Below are 17,554 nucleotides of genomic sequence, written 5' to 3'. Positions count from 1 at the left end.
CCCATTCCGCTTCGCTAAGATCTCCAACTCTCTCTCTCTGCCTGCTTCCTCTCTTTGTCATCCCTTCCTCTGCAATCTCTCCGCTCTAGGAAGGAGGAATGGTGGATTCTGGGAGTTGAAGTCCACCCGTCTTTAAAGGGGCCAAGGTTGGAGATCCCTAATTTAAGCCTGGTGGACTCCAACTCCCAGAATTCCCCCCATTCCGCTTCGCTAAGATCTCCAACTCTCTCTCTCTCTGCCTGCTTCCTCTCTTTGTCATCCCTTCCTCTGCAATCTTCTCCGCTCTAGGAAGGAGGTTATGGTGGAATGGGGGATTCTGGGAGTTGAAGTCCACCCGTCTTTAAAGGGGCCAAGGTTGGAGATCCCTAATTTAAGACTGGAGGACTCCAACTCCCAGAATTCCCCCATTCCGCTTCGCTAAGATCTCCAACTCTCTCTCTCTCTGCCCGCTTCCTCTCTTTTGTCATCCCTTCCTCTGCAATCTTCTCCGCTCTAGGAAGGAGGAGGTATGGGTGGAATGGGGGATTCTGGGAGTTGAAGTCCACCAAGTCTTAAAGTGGCCAAGGTTAGAGATCCCTGATTTAAGCCTGGAGGACTCCAACTCCCAGAATTCCCCCATTCCGCTTCGCTAAGATCTCCAACTCTCTCTCTGCCCGCTTCCTCTCTTTTATCATCCCTTCCTCTGCAATCTCTCCGCTCTAGGAAGGAGGAAGTTATGGTGGACTGGGGGGGATTCTGGGAGTTGAAGTCCACCAAGTCTTCATGTTGCACCCAAGCCAGCCCCTTGCGTTACGGCTAAAACGGGACACACACACACCCCCCACGTCCCCATGGCTAAACCGTTTCAGCGGGGCTTTGCCCCGTTTTACGACACTTTGACCCCCAGGAATCGCCGCAGTCCAGAGCGGTCGCTCAGTGAATCCCATTCTCCCACGGAGTCGGTTCCTGGTCGGAAGGGGATCCAAGTGACACCCCACCCCACCGTACCCCCCGACGCTACGACCGTCGCTAACTCTGCCTCGGTTGTCTGAACACTTTTTTTTGACCCACGGGGGAATGAATGCTGGCAACGGTCGTTAAAGGGGGAACAGGGGGTCGCAAGCCCCCGTTTTTCTTCTTGTCGTCCTTTTGCTTTTTTCCAGTGCCCGTTGGGGACTCCGATCGGTCCCTAGCGAACTGGCTCCCTTAAGTGGAGGCGGAGAGAAGAGAGAGGCGCTTTGGGCTTCAGAGACCGATCCTCCCAGAGATTGGGAGGGAGGGAGCTGGGAGGTCATCTAGTCCAACCCCGAGCTTGGGGCCTTTGCCCATCTTCCAAGGGGGCCACTCAACGCCCGCTGGCCAACCCCAAACCCCCCCTTTTTTTTTTCTTTTAGAAAGGGGCACACATCCGCCGGTCATCATGGGTAGGTTTTATTTATATATATATATATATATATAGAATCCAACCTTTTTTTTTTTTTTTTTTGAAAGATAAAACTCCGTTCAAACAAAGGATGACTTTAGTAACTACAGGGGTCCTTGTATTTTTTTTTTTAGGGGTGGGGGGGAGGAAAGAGGGGCTTCTCCTTTGCCCCCCTCCGAAAGGCAAGGCCTTGCTCAGGGCTGAAAGGAGAGAGGGGGAAATGGGGAGGGGGAGAGAAAGAGAGAGAGAGAGAGAGAGAGAGAAATGGCAGACAATTGCCAAAACAGAACGGAGGGAGGGGCCCGTGGTGAGGACTCGGGGGAGGGGGGACCTCACAGAGATCAGCTAAGAGGGAAGTCTCTCTTAGCCCCCCTCCCTCCGCCCAACCCCCACTTCCTGTTCCCAAAAGGCCGGTTCGAGCAAACCCCCAAACCCCGTCGCGTGGGAGAGATCCAACCCCCTCCTTTTATCCTCCTCTTCCTCCCAGGCTTGAAGTCCTTCTCTCAACCCCCCACAAAAAAAAAGACCCCCAAACATCAAAGGCCAGGGGCTAATGGGTGGCTCCCCCCCAACTCCACCTAATTTGTTCCCTTTTGGACAAAAGAAACCATAAAAATGAAACAAGGCCCGAGTCCTGGGCACGCGTGGCTGCTTTTGGGGCTCCTGGACACCCCCCACATCTCTTTTCCCCTGCCTCCCCCCTTAATAAACACACCCTTTTCCCCTTCCCCTACCCCATGTGTCCTGCCAACACCCCCCACCCCCCCAAAATAAAATAAAATAAAATAAAAAACCAGGCTCCCAAATCCATCAACACCCCTTTTTCTGGGTACCTTTCTCTGTCTCTGGCCTCTCAAAACATTCATGGCTGGAGAAGGGAGGGAGGAGAGGGAGGGAGGAAGGGAGAGGGAGGGTCTTGTCCATCTTCCTCCTCCTCCTCCTCCTCCTGGCCCATGGAGAAGAGAGGAAAGGAGGAGGGGGGTGTCCTTTGAAGATCTGGGGGAGGGGGCGGTGTTGTCAAGGCGTCGTCTCCCCGAGATGCCCCTTGCTTGGAAGAGATAGATGGGCCGCTGGAAGCCTGTGGGGGGAAGAGAGAGAGAGAGAGGGAGAGAGAGAGGAGGGGAGGAAAAAAAAGGCCTGGTCAGTGAGGAAGGGGAGGGAGGGGAGAGGTCAGGAGACACACGCACACACCCCCTCCCCCAATCCCCACCCCCCATGTGCTACTCACCCCCAACACACACACCCAAGTTGGAGTGGCCCATCTCTCTTGGGGGACCAGGAAGGAGATGCCTCCTGCCCCAAAAAGGGGGGGAAAGTGGGAGGGGTGGGTTGGTGGGGGGAGGGAGGGGAGGGGCTTCCTGGCTGCTTCGATTCAAGGGCCCATGATCTCAAAATTGGGGGGGAAAGAGAAGGGATCCAGGAAGACTGGGGGGGAGATTTCCCTTGGAATCCAGGAGTGGAGCCGGTAGGGGGGAGGGAGGGAGGAGAGGGGGGTATTGGGGGAGGAGGAGGGGGGACTGGAATCAGGGGATTCTGGGTAGTGTATTATTGGGGGGGTGGGTGGAAGAAACAGCCTCCCCAGCCAGGGTCTCTCTCTTCCCTGGCAGCCTTCTTTGGGGGTGGTGGGTGGGAGGGAGGGTTATGCCCCAACCCACCCCTGTCCTCCCTTCTCTTCCACCTGCCCAGGTATTCACTCAGGCCTGGTCAGCTTCTCCCTCGTGCCCACCCACCCACCCACCCCAATACACTACCCAGAATCCCCCTGGATTCCAGTCCCCCCTCCTCCTCCCCCCCAATACCCCCTCTCCCTCCTCCCCCCGGCTCCACTCCTGGATTCCAAGGGAAATCCCCCCTCCAGTCTTCCTGGATCCTTCTCTTTCTCCACTCTAGGAAGGAGGAGGTATGGGTGGAAAGGGGATTCTGGGAGTTGAAGTCCACCCGTCTTTAAAGGGGCCGAGGTTGGAGATCCCTAATTTAAGCCTGGTGGACTCCAACTCCCAGAATTCCCCCATTCAGCTTCGCTAAGATCTCCAACTCTCTCTCTGTCCCCCCAATACACTACCCAGAATCCCCCTGGATTCCAGTCCCCCCAATACACTACCCAGAATCCCCCTGGATTCCAGTCCCCCCAATACACTACCCAGAATCCCCCTGGATTCCAGTCCCCCTCCAATACACTACCCAGAATCCCCCTGGATTCCAGTCCCCCAATACACTACCCAGAATCCCCCCTGGATTCCAGTCCCCCCAATACACTACCCAGAATCCCCCCTGGTTCCAGTCCCCCCAATACACTACCCAGAATCCCCCTGGATTCCAGTCCCCCAATACACTACCCAGAATCCCCCCCTGGATTCCAGTCCCCCCCAATACACTACCCAGAATCCCCCTGGATTCCAGTCCCCCTAATACACTACCCAGAATCCCCTGGATTCTAGTCCCCCCCAATACACTACCCAGAATCCCCCTGGATTCCAGTCCCCCAATACACTACCCAGAATCCCCCCTGGATTCCAGTCCCCCCTCCAATACACTACCCAGAATCCCCCTGGATTCCAGTCCCCCAATACACTACCCAGAATCCCCCGCTGGATTCCAGTCCCCCCAATGCACTACCCAGAATCCCCTGGATTCCAGTCCCCTCAATGCACTACCCAGAATCCCCCCTGGATTCCAGTCCCCCCCAATGCACTACCCAGAATCCCCCTGGATTCCAGTCCCCCCCAATACACTACCCAGAATCTTCCTGGATTCCAGTCCCCCCAATACACTACCCAGAATCCCCCTGGATTCCAGTCCCCCAATACACTACCCAGAATCCCCGCTGGATTCCAGTCCCCCCCAATACACTACCCAGAATCCCCCTGGATTCCAGTCCCCCCCAATACACTACCCAGAATCCCCCTGGATTCCAGTCCCCCCTCAATACACTACCCAGAATCCCCCTGGATTCCAGTCCCCCCAATACACTACCCAGAATCCCCCTGGATTCCAGTCCCCCTCCAATACACTACCCAGAATCCCCCTGGATTCCAGTCCCCCCCAATACACTACCCAGAATCCCCCCTGGATTCCAGTCCCCCCAATACACTACCCAGAATCCCCCCTGGATTCCAGCCCCCCCAATACACTCACCCAGAATCCCCCTGGATTCCAGTCCCCCCAATACACTACCCAGAATCCCCCTGGATTCCAGTCCCCCCAATACACTACTCCAGAATCCCCCCTGGATTCCAGTCCCCCCAATACACTACCCAGAATCCCCTGGATTCCAGTCCCCCCAATACACTACCCAGAATCCCCCTGGATTCCAGTCCCCCCCCAATACACTACCCAGAATCCCCCTGGATTCCAGTCCCCCCCAATACACTACCCAGAATCCCCCCTGGATTCCAGTCCCCCCCCAATACACTACCCAGAATCCCCCTGGATTCCAGTCCCCCCAATACACTACCCAGAATCCCCCTGGATTCCAGTCCCCCCAATACATTACCCAGAATCCCCTGGATTCCAGTCCCCCCCAATACACTACCCAGAATCCCCCTGGATTCCAGTCCCCCAATACACTACCCAGAATCCCCTGGATTCCAGTCCCCCCAATACATTACCCAGAATCCCCCTGGATTCCAGTCCCTTCTAGAGTCAGGATAGAACTGGGTAGGGAGGGAGGCTGAGGTGGCCCAGCCCGTTTTACTAGGGTGTGTGTGTGTGTGTGTGGAGGCGGGGGGGTGGGATGTCTTTGGGGGAGGGTCCACGCCACGCCACGCCCGTCACCTTTCGACGTGTTCCTGGGCATGGCCACCAGTTCGTAGCTGGAGAAGCCCACTTCCGGGAGGTCAGGTAGGCCGGGAATTGATCGGGCTTCAGCTTGATCCGCTGGTAGTGCCTGGAGATCGTTTCCTACCAAAGGAGTAAAGTCGGTGTGGGTGCGTGTGAGGATTTGCACCTGCAAGGAAGGTGCCCCCAGGTGCCCAAGGGGTTGGGGCAGGCAGCTCCCCCCTTGCCCAGGGGCCTTCAAAGACCAGGGTAGAGACAGCCTCTCTCTCCCCTGGGGTGGGCGAAGGGGGTGAGGAGCCGACCCTTCCCTCCGTCCTCTCCCCTCCTTCCGTCCTCCCCCCTTCCCCGCTCACCGTCAAGTTCTTCCTCTTCTTGTACGACGACCAGGCCTGGGGCTCCAGGATGAAGAGCCCGCCGGGCCTCAGGTGCCGGTAGGCCCGCTTGAAGAGACGCTTCAGGCCTTCGTCGCCCCAGTTGAGCTGCACCCACTTAGTGACGCTCAGGCAGAGGATGGCGTCGTACTCTGCCTTCTGGGCTTCCAGCAGCTCGTCTCGCTCCAGGACGTAGTTGCCCTGTTGGGGGTGGGAGAGAGAGGAAAAAGACCGGTGGACTTCAACTCCCAGCATCCCCCTAGGGGCAAGCGAGGAGGAATCCTGGGAGTTGGAAAGCTGCCACGTTGGGAGGGAAAAACACACACACACACAAATATACACAAACAGATCGCTCTGGGAGAAACGGATGGGCGATGGGAAAGGGGGAAGGCACAGCGTTGGGCGCCCAGGCCCTTTGCCCTGCCGTGCAGAGTATATACTGTCCGCTGCACCACCCGGAGTCCCCCAAAAAGAGGGAATATATTTTACACACACACACACACACACACACACCCCAGATCGACAAATTGGTTCCCTCCAGAGGAAGGAGGTGGAGTCCGTCCTCGGCGCCTCCGGGTCACCGGCCTGGTTGGCTTCGGCAACCCACAGACTAACTCAAACCCAGGAGAGGAAGTAGGACTGCAACCCACAAGACTCCGGAGAGTTAAGTAGGGGGAAATAAATAAAAATAAAAATACAATTGCAACCGTGCCTGCCTTCTATGGAAGACTTTGTGTCCTGCACCCCAAGTCCAACCCACAAGACTCCGGAAAGTAGGGGGGAAATAAATAAAAATAAAAATACAATTGCAACCGGCCTGCCTTCCATGGAGGACTTCGTGTCCTGCACCCCAAGTCCAACCCACAAGACTCCGGAGAGTTAAGTAGGGGGAAAATAAATAAAAATAAAAATACAATTGCAACCGTGCCTGCCTTCTATGGAGGACTTCGTGTCCTGCACCCTGGGTCCAAAAGAAGGCTGGGGACCCCCCTGACACCCGGGACATAAAGTGGTTCCACTTCCCACCCTCGATAGAGCACCGTACACCGGAACAACTCGACACAAGGGGAGGTTTTGTTTTTTCTTCTTCTTCTTCCCCGAATGCCATCCTCTGCTAAACCAATAATTCCCTCCGCGCTGTCCAACTGCTGACTGAAGGCTGCGCTGCTATTTGCTATTGATTCATCCTCCCATCCTTTCTTTCCTTCGTCTCCTCCTCCAAATTTTGGGACTGCACGACTTGGAGCTCGGTCCCTGGTATCCTTATGATGGTTTTGATGGACTGTTTCCTGGTTTGATTTGATGGCTGGTTGTAACCCTGGGACTATTATGATGAAGCGTCGCGTGTTATGATTCTTGATTCTTAACGAATGTACCTTTTCTTTTATGTATACTGAGAGGTTTTACGCCAAGACGAATCCCTTGGGTGTCCAACCACACTTGGCCAATAAAGGATTCTATTCTATTCTATTCTATTCTATTCTATTTATTTGATCAGTGGTTGGAAAATAAAACAAATTAAAATGGATTAGATGAATATTAGATTGCTGATTGTACCCTGTGACTATTATTATTAAGTGTTGTATGTTATGATTCTTGATTCTTAATGAATGTATCTTTTCTTTTATGGACACTGAGAGGTTTTACACCAAGACAAATCCCTTGTGTGTCCAACCACACTTGGCCAATAAAGGATTCTATTCTATTCTATTCTATATTCTATTCTATTCTATTCTATTCTATTCCATTCCATTCTATTCATTTTATTTTATCAGTGGTTGGAAAATAAAACAAATTAAAATGGATTAGATGAATATTAAGATTGCTGATTGTAACCCTGTGACTATTATGATTAAGTGTCGTACGTTATGATTCTTGACGAATGAAATCTTTTCTTTTATGGACCCTGAGAGCATTTGCACCAGGACAAATTCCTTGGGTGTCCAATCACACTTGGCCAATAAAAAGAATTGCATTCTATTCTATTCTATTTATTTGATCAGTGGTTAGGAAAAAAAACAAATTAAAATGGATTAGATGAACATTAAGATTGCTTATTGTAACCCCGTGACTATTATTATTAAGTGTTGTACGTTATGATTCTTGATTCTTAACGAATGTACCTTTTTTTTTTTATGTACACTGAGAAGTTTTACACCAAGACAAATTCCTTGGGTGTCCAATCACACCTGGCCAATAAAAAGAACTCTTATTTATTTCTCTTTATTCTATTTCTATTCCATTCCATTCCATCCTATCCTATTCTTCATTCCGTTCCATATTTTCTATTCTTCTCTTCTCTCTCCTTCTCTATTCTATTCTATTCTATTTATTTTCTCAGTGGTTAGAAAATAAAACAAATTAAAATGGATTAGATGAATATTAGATTGCTTGTTGTACCCTGTGACTATTATTATTAAGTGTTGCATGTTATGATGCTTGATTCTTAACCAATGTATCTTTTCATTTATGTACACTGAGAGGTTTTACACCAAGACAAATGTGTCCAATCACACTTGGCCAATAAAGTATTCTATTCTATTCTATTCTTTCCTGATTCTATTCTTTCCTGATTCTATTCTATTCTATTCTATTTTCTGTTCTGTTCTGTTCTATTCTATTATTCTATTCCATTCTTTCCTGATTCTATTCTATTCTATTTTCTATTCTGTTCTATTCTATTCTATTCTTCTATTCTATTCTTCATTCCAATATTTATTCTGTTCTATTTTCTATTCTATTCTTCATTCCAATATTTATTTTGTTCTATTTTCTATTCTATTTTCTATTCTATTTCCTATTCTATTCTATTCCTTAATCTATTCCATGCCATTCACATTCCATATTCTATTCTATTCTTCCTTTATTCTATTCTATTCTATTCTTATTCCTATATTCTATTCTATTCTAATTCTATTCTCATTCTAATTCTATGCTATTCTTCATACCATTATTCTATTCTATTCTATTTATTTTCTCAGTGGTTAGAAAATAAAGCAAATTAAAATGGATTAGATGAATATTAGATTGCTTATTGTACCCTGTGACTATTATTATTAAGCGTTGTACGTTATGATTCTTGATTCTTAACAAATGTACCTTTTCATTTATGTATACTGAGAGGTTTTACACCAAGACAAATGTGTCCAATCACACTTGGCCAATAAAGTATTCTATTCTATTCTATTCTATTCTATTCTATTCTATTCTATATTCCAATATTTATTCTGTTCTATTTTCTATTCTATTCTTCATTCCAATATTTATTTTGTTCTATTTTCTATTCTATTTTCTATTCTATTTCCTGTTCTATTTTCTATTCTATTCTATTCCTTAATCTATTCCATTCCATTCCATGCACATTCCATATTCTATTCTATTCTTCCTTTATTCTATTCTATTCTTTAATCTATTCTATTCTATTCACATTCCATATTCTATTCTATTCTATTCTTCCTTTATTCTATTCTATTCTATTCTATTCTATTCTATTCTATTCTATTCTTATTCCTACATTCTATTCTATTCTAATTCTATTCTCATTCTAATTCTATGCTATTCTTCATACCATTATTCTATTCTATTCTATTTATTTTCTGTGGTTAGAAAATAAAACAAATTAAAATGGATTAGATGAATATTAGATTGCTTATTGTAACCCTGTGACTATTATTATTAAGTGTTGTATGTTATGATTCTTGATTCTTAATGAATGTACCTTTTCTTTTATGGACACTGAGAGGTTTTACACCAAGACAAATTCCTTGGGTGTCCAATCACAGTTGGCCAATAAAGTATTCTATTCTATTCTATTTATTTTCTCAGTGGTTAGAAAATAAAACAAATTAAAATGGATTAGATGAATATTAGATTGCTGATTGTAACCCTGTGACTATTATTATTAAGCGTTGTACGTTATGATTCTTGATTCTTAATGAATGTATCTTTTCTTTTATGGACACTGAGAGGTTTTACACCAAGACAAATTCCTTGGGTGTCCAACCACACTTGGCCAATAAAAAGAATTCAAATTCTAATTCTATTCTATTCTCTATTCTATTCTATGCGCCTTGTGTGCCAACCGCATTTATTCCAGGATCGGGCAGCCTGCGTTCGGCCCCTCACCCAGATGAATACAGACACGGATAATCAGAGTTGGAAGGGACCTTGTGGGTCATCTAGTCCAACCCCCTCTGCCCTCAACTATTGGAAGGCTCCTCTCCTGTCTCCCCTGGTCCTTCTTCTTTACTAGACTAGCCAAGCCCAGTTCCTGCAACCGTTCGTCGTATGTTTTAGCCTCCAGTCCCCTCATCATCCTGCTTGATGACTGCCAAGCGTTCTCTCGGAGGCTGCCCTTGAAGACTGCTCAGAAAGCTTCAGCTGCTGCAAGATACGGGCATCCTGCATACAACACACACACACACACACACAGCCAAAAAAAAAAAACCCACCACACTTTGGGAGCTGTTTCGGCCACCAGGAGGCCTTGGAGTCCCACTGAACTTCCGGCTATTATCTGTGGGGACTTTGGGGAAATTCTCTCTCTCCCCTTTTTCTCTCTTCCTTCTTTCCCTCTCTTCCTTCTCTCCCCTCCCTTTCTTTCTCCCTCTCTCTTCCTCTCTTCCCTCCCTCCCTCCCTCTTCCCTCCTCCCTCTCTTCCCTTTCTCTCCCTCTTCCCTCCCTCTCCCTTTCTCTCCCTCCTTCTCCCTCCCTTTTTTTCTCTCCCTCTCCTTCCTTTCTCCCTCCTCTCTTCCTCTTTCTCCCTCTCTCCTTCCTTTCTCCCTCTCTTTCTCTCTTCTCTCTCCCTCTCTTTATTTCTCTTTCCTCTCTTTTCTCTCTCCCTCTATTTCTCTTTCTCTCTCTCTCCCTCTTTATTTCTCTTTCCCTCTCTTTCTCTCTCCCTCTATTTCCCTCTCTTTCTCTCTCTCTTTATTTCTCTTTCCCTCTCCCTCTATTTCTCTCTCTCTTTCTCTCTCCCTCTATTTATCTCCCCTTTCTCTCTCCCTCTCTTTATTTCTCTCTCTCCGTTTCTTTCTCTCCCTTTCTTTCTCTTCCTCTCTCTCTCCCTCCCTCTCTCCCACTCTATTTCTTCGCTCTTTCTCCCCCCTCTTTCTCTCTCTTTCTCTCTCCTCTCTTTCTCTCTCCCTCTTTATTTCTTTCTCTCTCTCCTTCTCTCCCGTTTCTCTTTCTCTCCCTTTCTCTCTCTCTCTCCTCTCTCCCCACTCTATTTCTTTCTCTTTCTCTCTCTCTCTTCCTCTCTCTCTCTCCCTCTCTCTCCCACTCTATTTCTTTCACTCTCTCTCTCTCTTTCTCCCCCCACTCTCTCTCTCTTTTCTCTCTCCCTCTCCCCCCTTGGGAGGGGAGGCCAGGGACAGCTCAGCCAGGCAGCCACCCAGAGAAAGCAGGGGGGAGGGGTCCTTCCACAGCCACGAGGCCACACACCAGCCTTGGGAGGCTGATTTGGGGGTAGGCTTTGCAGCCTTGAAACTCAGCCCAGCTGCAAGATCTCCACCCCCCACTTCCTCCTGGCCAGTCAGCGACCCTCAGCCTTGGGCTGGAGAGCCAGGGAAGGCCAGCAGTGCTGGGAGGGAGGGAGGGAGGGAGGGGAGGTCAGCTGCACCCAAAGGGCAGAGGGGCTGAATTGAAACTCAGCACAACAGGCTCTCGGCAAGAAGAAGTTTCTTTCTTTTCTTTTCTTTCTATCCCTGGGGAAGGAGCCAAGGATAGGGTCACACTCGGGGCCTGGGCCTTGGGTCAGCATCGAAAGGGGGGAGGTTGGACTAGATGACCTCATGAGGAGGCCAGAGAGTTTGCCCCCCCCACCAACACCCCCAAAGAGCTCCCCTTGAGACTCTGGAAAGAGGGCAGGGAAGAGCAACCAGGAGGAATTGAGGGGACTGGAAGCTAAAACGGACAGTGGACGGTTACAGGAAGTGGGTCTGGCTAGTCCAGGGAAGAGAAGAAGGACCAGGGGAGGCAGGAGAGCAGCCTTCCAGTATTTGAGGGCAGAGGGGGTTGGACTAGATGACCTACAAGGTCCCTTCCAGCTCATAATCTGATTTGAAGGAACAAAGGTCCAGGGAGACAGGAGAGCAGCCTTCCAGTATTTGAGGGCAGAGGGGTTGGACTAGATGACCTACAAGGTCCCTTCCAGCTCATAATCTGATTTTAAGGAACAAAAGGACCAGGGAGGCAGGAGAGCAGCCTTGCAGTATTTGAGGGCAGGGGGTTGGACTAGATGACCTCCAAGGTCCCTTCCAACTCTGTTCATCTGACTTTCATCCGATTTTAAGGAACAAAAGGACCAGGGAGGCAGGAGAGCAGCCTTCCAATATTTGAGGGCAGAAGGGGTTGGACTAGATGACCTCCAAGGTCCCTTCCAATTCTGATTATCTCTTATCTGCTGTTATCTCTGTTCTTTCTCTCTCCCTCCTCTGCCTTTATGCTCACCTGGGCAGAAGGGGGAACGAGGGCTCAAAGCCCTGTAAGGTGGGCCAGACGCTGAGCTTGACTTGTCCGTGAGAAGGCCTACCATCCAGGCAAAGCCCTCCCACTTGCTTCATTTAGCGACCGTCCAAAGTTACAAGGGAAATTGGTGGGGGTGAGGGGTGGGAAAGGAAAAGGGATGGCTTTTCACCCTTAGGACAGAAGCGTCATAAAATGGGAGGGGAGGGGGGTCCTTTTGTTCCTTAAAATCAGATGAAAGTCAGATGAACAGCAGTTGGAAGGGGCCTTGTAGGTCATCTAGTCCAACCCCCTTCTGCCCTCAACTATTGGAAGGCTGCTCTCCTGTCTCCCCTGGTCCTTTTGTTCCTTCAAATCAGATTATGAGTTGGAAGGGACCTTGTAGGTCATCTAGTCCAACCCCCCACCCTCAAATATTGGAAGGCTGCTCTCCTGTCTCCCCTGGTCCTTTTGTTCCTTCAAATCAGATTATGAGTTGGAAGGGGCCTTGTAGGTCATCTAGTCCAACCCCTTCTGCCCTCAACTACTGGAAGGCTGCTCTCCTGTCTCCCTGGTCCTTTTGTTCCTTCAAATCAGATGAACAGAGTTGGAAGGGGCCTTGTAGGTCATCTAGTCCAACCCCCTTCTGCCCTGAAATATTGGAAGGGTGCTCTCCTGTCTCCCCTGGTCCTTTTGTTCCTTCAAATCAGATTATGAGTTGAAGGGACCTTGTAGGTCATCTAGTCCAACCCCTTCTGCCCTCAACTATTGGAAGGCTGCTCTCCTGTCTCCCCTGGTCCTTTTGTTCATTGAAATCAGATTATGAGCTGGAAGGGACCTTGTAGGTCATCTAGTCCAACCCCCTCTGCCTTCAAATATTGGAAGGCTGCTCTCCTGTCTCCCCTGGTCCTTTTGTTCCTTAACATCAGATGAACAGAGTTGGAAGGGACCTTGTAGGTCATCTAGTCCAACCCCCTTCTGCCCTGAAATATTGGAAGGGTGCTCTCCTGTCTCCCCTGGTCCTTTTGTTCCTTCAAATCAGATTATGAGTTGGAAGGGACCTTGTAGGTCATCTAGTCCAACCCCCACCCTCAAATATTGGAAGGCTGCTCTCCTGTCTCCCCTGGTCCTTTTGTTCATTGAAATCAGATGAAAGTCAGATGAGCAGAGTCGGAAGGGTACCTTGGAGGTCATCTAGTCCGACCCTCCAGCTTAGCGCCCGCACAGGGTGGGGCGTTTTGCTTGCGGGAGGGATGACCTGGCACAGAACCGGGTCAACCTGACTGGGCTGAGCTCCTGCCTCATCTTCCTCTTCCCCCCCCACCTCACCCCACCCCTCAAACCGCCTTTCTGAAGGTTGGGGGAATTAAGGGAGAGTGCCCTCCCTCCCTCCCCTTTTCCCAAAGTCAGCGGTTCCTGCCTATCTTGTGGCCATGGTTATCTCCCCCCCACATCCCCTCCTTCTGGCTCGTCCTCACCTTCTGACCAAGGCCAGCAGATGTCCAAAGCCAAGGACACCCCACAGCAGCTGGGTTGAGGGGGAGGAGGAGGGGAGGGGGAGCCAGCTGGGGGCCCTCCTCCCCCTTCTGCCCAGGGGAGCATAAAGGCAGAGGAGGGAGGGGAGGAGAGAACAGAGAGAACAGCAGATAAGAGATAATCAGAAGGGAGGTCATCTAGTCCAACCCCCTCCTTTTGTTCCTTAAAATCAGATGAAAGTCAGATGAACAGCAGTTGGAAGGGGCCTTGTAGGTCATCTAGTCCAACCCCCTTCTGCCCTCAACTATTGGAAGGCTGCTCTCCTGTCTCCCCTGGTCCTTTTGTTCCTTCAAATCAGATTATGAGTTGGAAGGGACCTTGTAGGTCATCTAGTCCAACCCCCCACCCTCAAATATTGGAAGGCTGCTCTCCTGTCTCCCCTGGTCCTTTTGTTCCTTAAAATCAGATTACAATCAGATGAACAGAGTTGGAAGGGACCTTGTAGGTCATCTAGTCCAACCCCCTCTCCGCCCTCAAATATTGAATTTCATTTTCTTAAGAGAGGGCTCCAGTCCAAATTCAGACTCTCTGGCAACTGACTCGTCTTTATGACAGGGGCCCCCACCTCGGGCGACCTTCTGACCGGCCAAGCCAAGCGGAGGATGGATTTTTCTCGCCGTGGCATTGCATTTTTGTTAAAGAGACGGGCCCAGGGTGTCGAGTCTTGTCAAGATCCCTCTGGATATCTTGAGCCTAATCTTCTCGGTGTGTTGGGCTATTTCCTGTTGCTTAGTTATAATCTGCAAATTTGTGTACATTTCCCTTCTAGCTCCTCATCTGTGTCATTCATCAAGATATTTACCGCGTTTCTCATATAAGGCCGGGTCTTATTTTATTTTTATTTTTTGAGCCCCCAAAATGGCTAGGCTGTCTTTTTTTTTGGGTGACTGAATTCAACCCCTTGCATCTTTGGGCGGCGGCGACGGCTTGGATGTTGACCTCGGCGTTGGTGGGAGCACTTCAGATCGGGGTCAACGCAGGCAGCACCCTATCCGGGTGTGCCACACAAGTACTTCTAACAGCAAGCCCCCTATTTCGCATGTTTAAATATAGGCCTTAATTTGGGGGAGGGGCTTAATTTCATGTCATGCCTATCAAACCTGCTGGGACTTCCTCTTGGGAGGCCAGTATGGTTGGAGAAACAGGGGTATTCTTGATCCCCCCTTTTTTCATTCTTAGGGTGCCCCTAGCCCGTTTCAAACCGATCTGATTTTAGTACAAATGTTCCTCTTCTAGTCCCCTTCATCTAAGTCCTTAAGGATGTGCGCAGAAATGGACAAATTGACTGGATGTACCGTGTTTCTCATATAATAAGGCTGGGTCTTATTTTTTTTTGAGCCTCAAAAAAAGGTGGCTAGGCCATCTTTTAGGGGTGACTTAATCCTCCCCCTTGCATCTTCAGGCGGGCGCGATGGCTTGGATGTTGACCTCGGTGTTGGTGGGGCACTTCGTATCGGGGTCAACGCAGGCAGCACCATGTCCAGGTGTGCAACAAAAGTACTTCCTAACGGCAAGCCCCCCACCATTCCCCCCATTTTGCATGTTTTAATATAGGCCTTAATTTGGGGAGGAGGAAGCAATTTCATTTCATGCCTATAAAACATGCTGGGACTTCCTATTGGGGGAGGCCGTATTGTTGGAGAAACAGGGTAGCACTCCAGGTGTGGCCTTACTCAGGCTTTACAGAGGGGTATTAGTACTTGCCTTGATCTCGATTGTATCCCTCTGTTAATGCAGCTTAGGATTGCATTTGCTTTTTGGCAGCTGCTGCATGCGGCTGGCTCCTATTTAGCTGGTTGTCCACTAAGACTCCAAGATCCCTCTCCCAGTTCCTGCTATGGAGCCTGGTTTCACCCAGTCTATATGTGTCCATTTGGCTTTTCTTGCCTAAGTGTAGGACTTCCCTTTACACTGAATTTCATTTTGTTAGATACGGCTCAGTGTTCTAGTCTGTCAAGATCCCTCTGGATCTTGAGCTCATCTTCTTGGGTGTTGGCTATTCCTGCCAGCGTAGTATCACCTGCAAATTTGGTCAGTTCCTTTCTAGTCCCTCATCTAAGTCCTTAAGGAAGATCTGGAAGAGTCCTGGCCCTGAGAAGGAACCTTGTGGCAACCCCACTGCTTCCTCCCCTCCATGCAGACTTAAGACCCATTGAGTACGGTTTGCCAGCCGGCTGCGAGTCCGTCAAGTGGTGGTGGACTGCTTGATGATGTTGAGGGAGGAAGCTCTGTTATTATGGTCACTTGCAAAACCAGCCAGATGTTGAGACTGGGTTTGGCCTGTTTACCCACCCTGGAGTCCTTCCCAAACACCTGGGAGAGACAAGACGTATGTGGCGGTGTGGTTGAAGGACTCCTGGAAGGACAGGCCAGCTCTTCCAACCCAAGCTGCCTTTTGCAATGGACCGATGCTGAATTTGGTCAATGCCCAAGGCGTTTCAAGGATGTTCCCAGATGTTTGGGGCTTGCACCCGAGGGCCTCTCGCTATTATGGTTCGTTGCACGCTGAGCCAGGTGTGGTCAGGCTGGATGTGGCCTTTTTGGACTACCTATGGAGTCCCTTCCCAAACACCTAAGATAGGCCGGTGCGGCTCAAAGCTGCATTATTATTTTTTATAGAAGGTTTCCAAGTCATCCAGAGGTTGAGACTGGATTTGGCCTTTTTAATCCACCTCTCCTGTCCTTCCCAAGGACCCAGGAGAGACAAATGTGGATGTTTGATGGGGTTAAAGGTCTCCTGGTGAGATGTCAGCGGTTCCAAATCAGGTTGCTTTCTTTCTTTCTTTCTCTCTCTCCTTCCTCCCTGCTTCTTTCCTTCCTTCCTTTTCTCCCTCCCTTCCCCTTTCCCTCCTTCCTTCTTTCCTTTAAACACACTTGGCCAATAAAGAATCCATTCGTTCATTCATTCTCCATTCCCTCCTCCTTTCCTTTTCTTTCTCTCTTTTCCTTCCTTGCTTCTTTATTCCCCTCCTCTTCTCCATCCCTTCCTTCCTTCCTTCCCTCTGTCTCTCTCTTTTTCCTTCTTTCCTCCCTCCCTCCTCCCTTGCTTCTTTCCTTCCTTCCTTTTCTCCCTCCCTTCCCTTTCCCTCCTTCCTTCTTTCCTTTAAACACACTTGGCCAATAATCCATTCGTTCATTCATTCTCCATTCCCTCCTTCTTTCCTTTTCTTTCTCTCTCTTTTTTCCTTCCTTGCTTCTTTATTCCCCTCCTCTTCTCCATCCCTTCCTTCCTTCCTTCCCTCTGTCTCTCTCTTTTTCCTTCTTTCCTCCCTCCCTCCTCCCTTGCTTCTTTCCTTCCTTCCTTTTCTCCATCCCTTCGCTTTCCCTCCTTCCTTCTTTCCTTTAAAAACACTTGGCCAATAAAGAATCCATTCGTTCATTCATTCTCCATTCCCTCCTCCTTTCCTTTTCTTTCTCTCTTTTTCCTTCCTTGCTTCTTTATTCCCCTCCTCTTCTCCATCCCTTCCTTCCTTCCTTCCCTCTGTCTCTCTCTTTTTCCTTCTTTCCTCCCTCCCTCCTCCCTTGCTTCTTTCCTTCCTTCCTTTTCTCCCTCCCTTCCCTTTCCCTCCTTCCTTCTTTCCTTTAAACACACTTGGCCAATAATCCATTCGTTCATTCATTCTCCATTCCCTCCTTCTTTCCTTTTCTTTCTCTCTCTTTTTCCTTCCTTTGCTTCTTTATTCCCTCCTCTTCTCCATCCCTTCCTTCCTTCCTTCCCTCTGTCTCTCTCTTTTTCCTTCTTTCCTCCCTCCCTCCTCCCTTGCTTCTTTCCTTCCTTCCTTTTCTCCCTCTCCTTCCCCTTTCCCTCCTTCCTTCTTTCCTTTAAACACACTTGGCCAATAAAGAATCCATTCCTTCATTCATTCTCCATTCCCTCCTCCTTTCCTTTTCTTTCTTTTTCTTTCTCTTTTTCCTCCTCGCTTTCTTTCCTTCCTTCCTTTTCTCCATCCCTTCGCTTTCCTCTCCTTCCTTCTTTCCTTTAAAAACACTTGGCCAATAAAGAATCCATTCGTTCATTCATTCT

General features: G+C 49.1%; 1 protein-coding gene across 1 annotated transcript; it reads right to left on the bottom strand.

The window, feature by feature from the left end:
- Nucleotides 1–1,596: 1,596 nt before the first annotated feature.
- Nucleotides 1,597–5,805, bottom strand: LOC148129208 (7SK snRNA methylphosphate capping enzyme-like). The gene is given in 5 exon segments (XM_087947233.1): nt 1,597–1,602; nt 2,236–2,480; nt 5,177–5,236; nt 5,239–5,302; nt 5,533–5,805. Coding segments are annotated over 5 exon segments (648 nt in total).
- Between the last annotated feature and the right edge of the window lie 11,749 nt (nt 5,806–17,554).

Source organism: Notechis scutatus, chromosome Z (assembly GCF_049901735.1).
Source record: "Notechis scutatus isolate UNSWTSFEM ecotype Mainland chromosome Z, rNotScu1.2, whole genome shotgun sequence".
Classification (NCBI taxonomy): domain Eukaryota; kingdom Metazoa; phylum Chordata; class Lepidosauria; order Squamata; family Elapidae; genus Notechis; species Notechis scutatus.
Note: the sequence above shows the minus strand (reverse complement) of the source record. Positions and strands in the feature narration are given on the sequence as shown.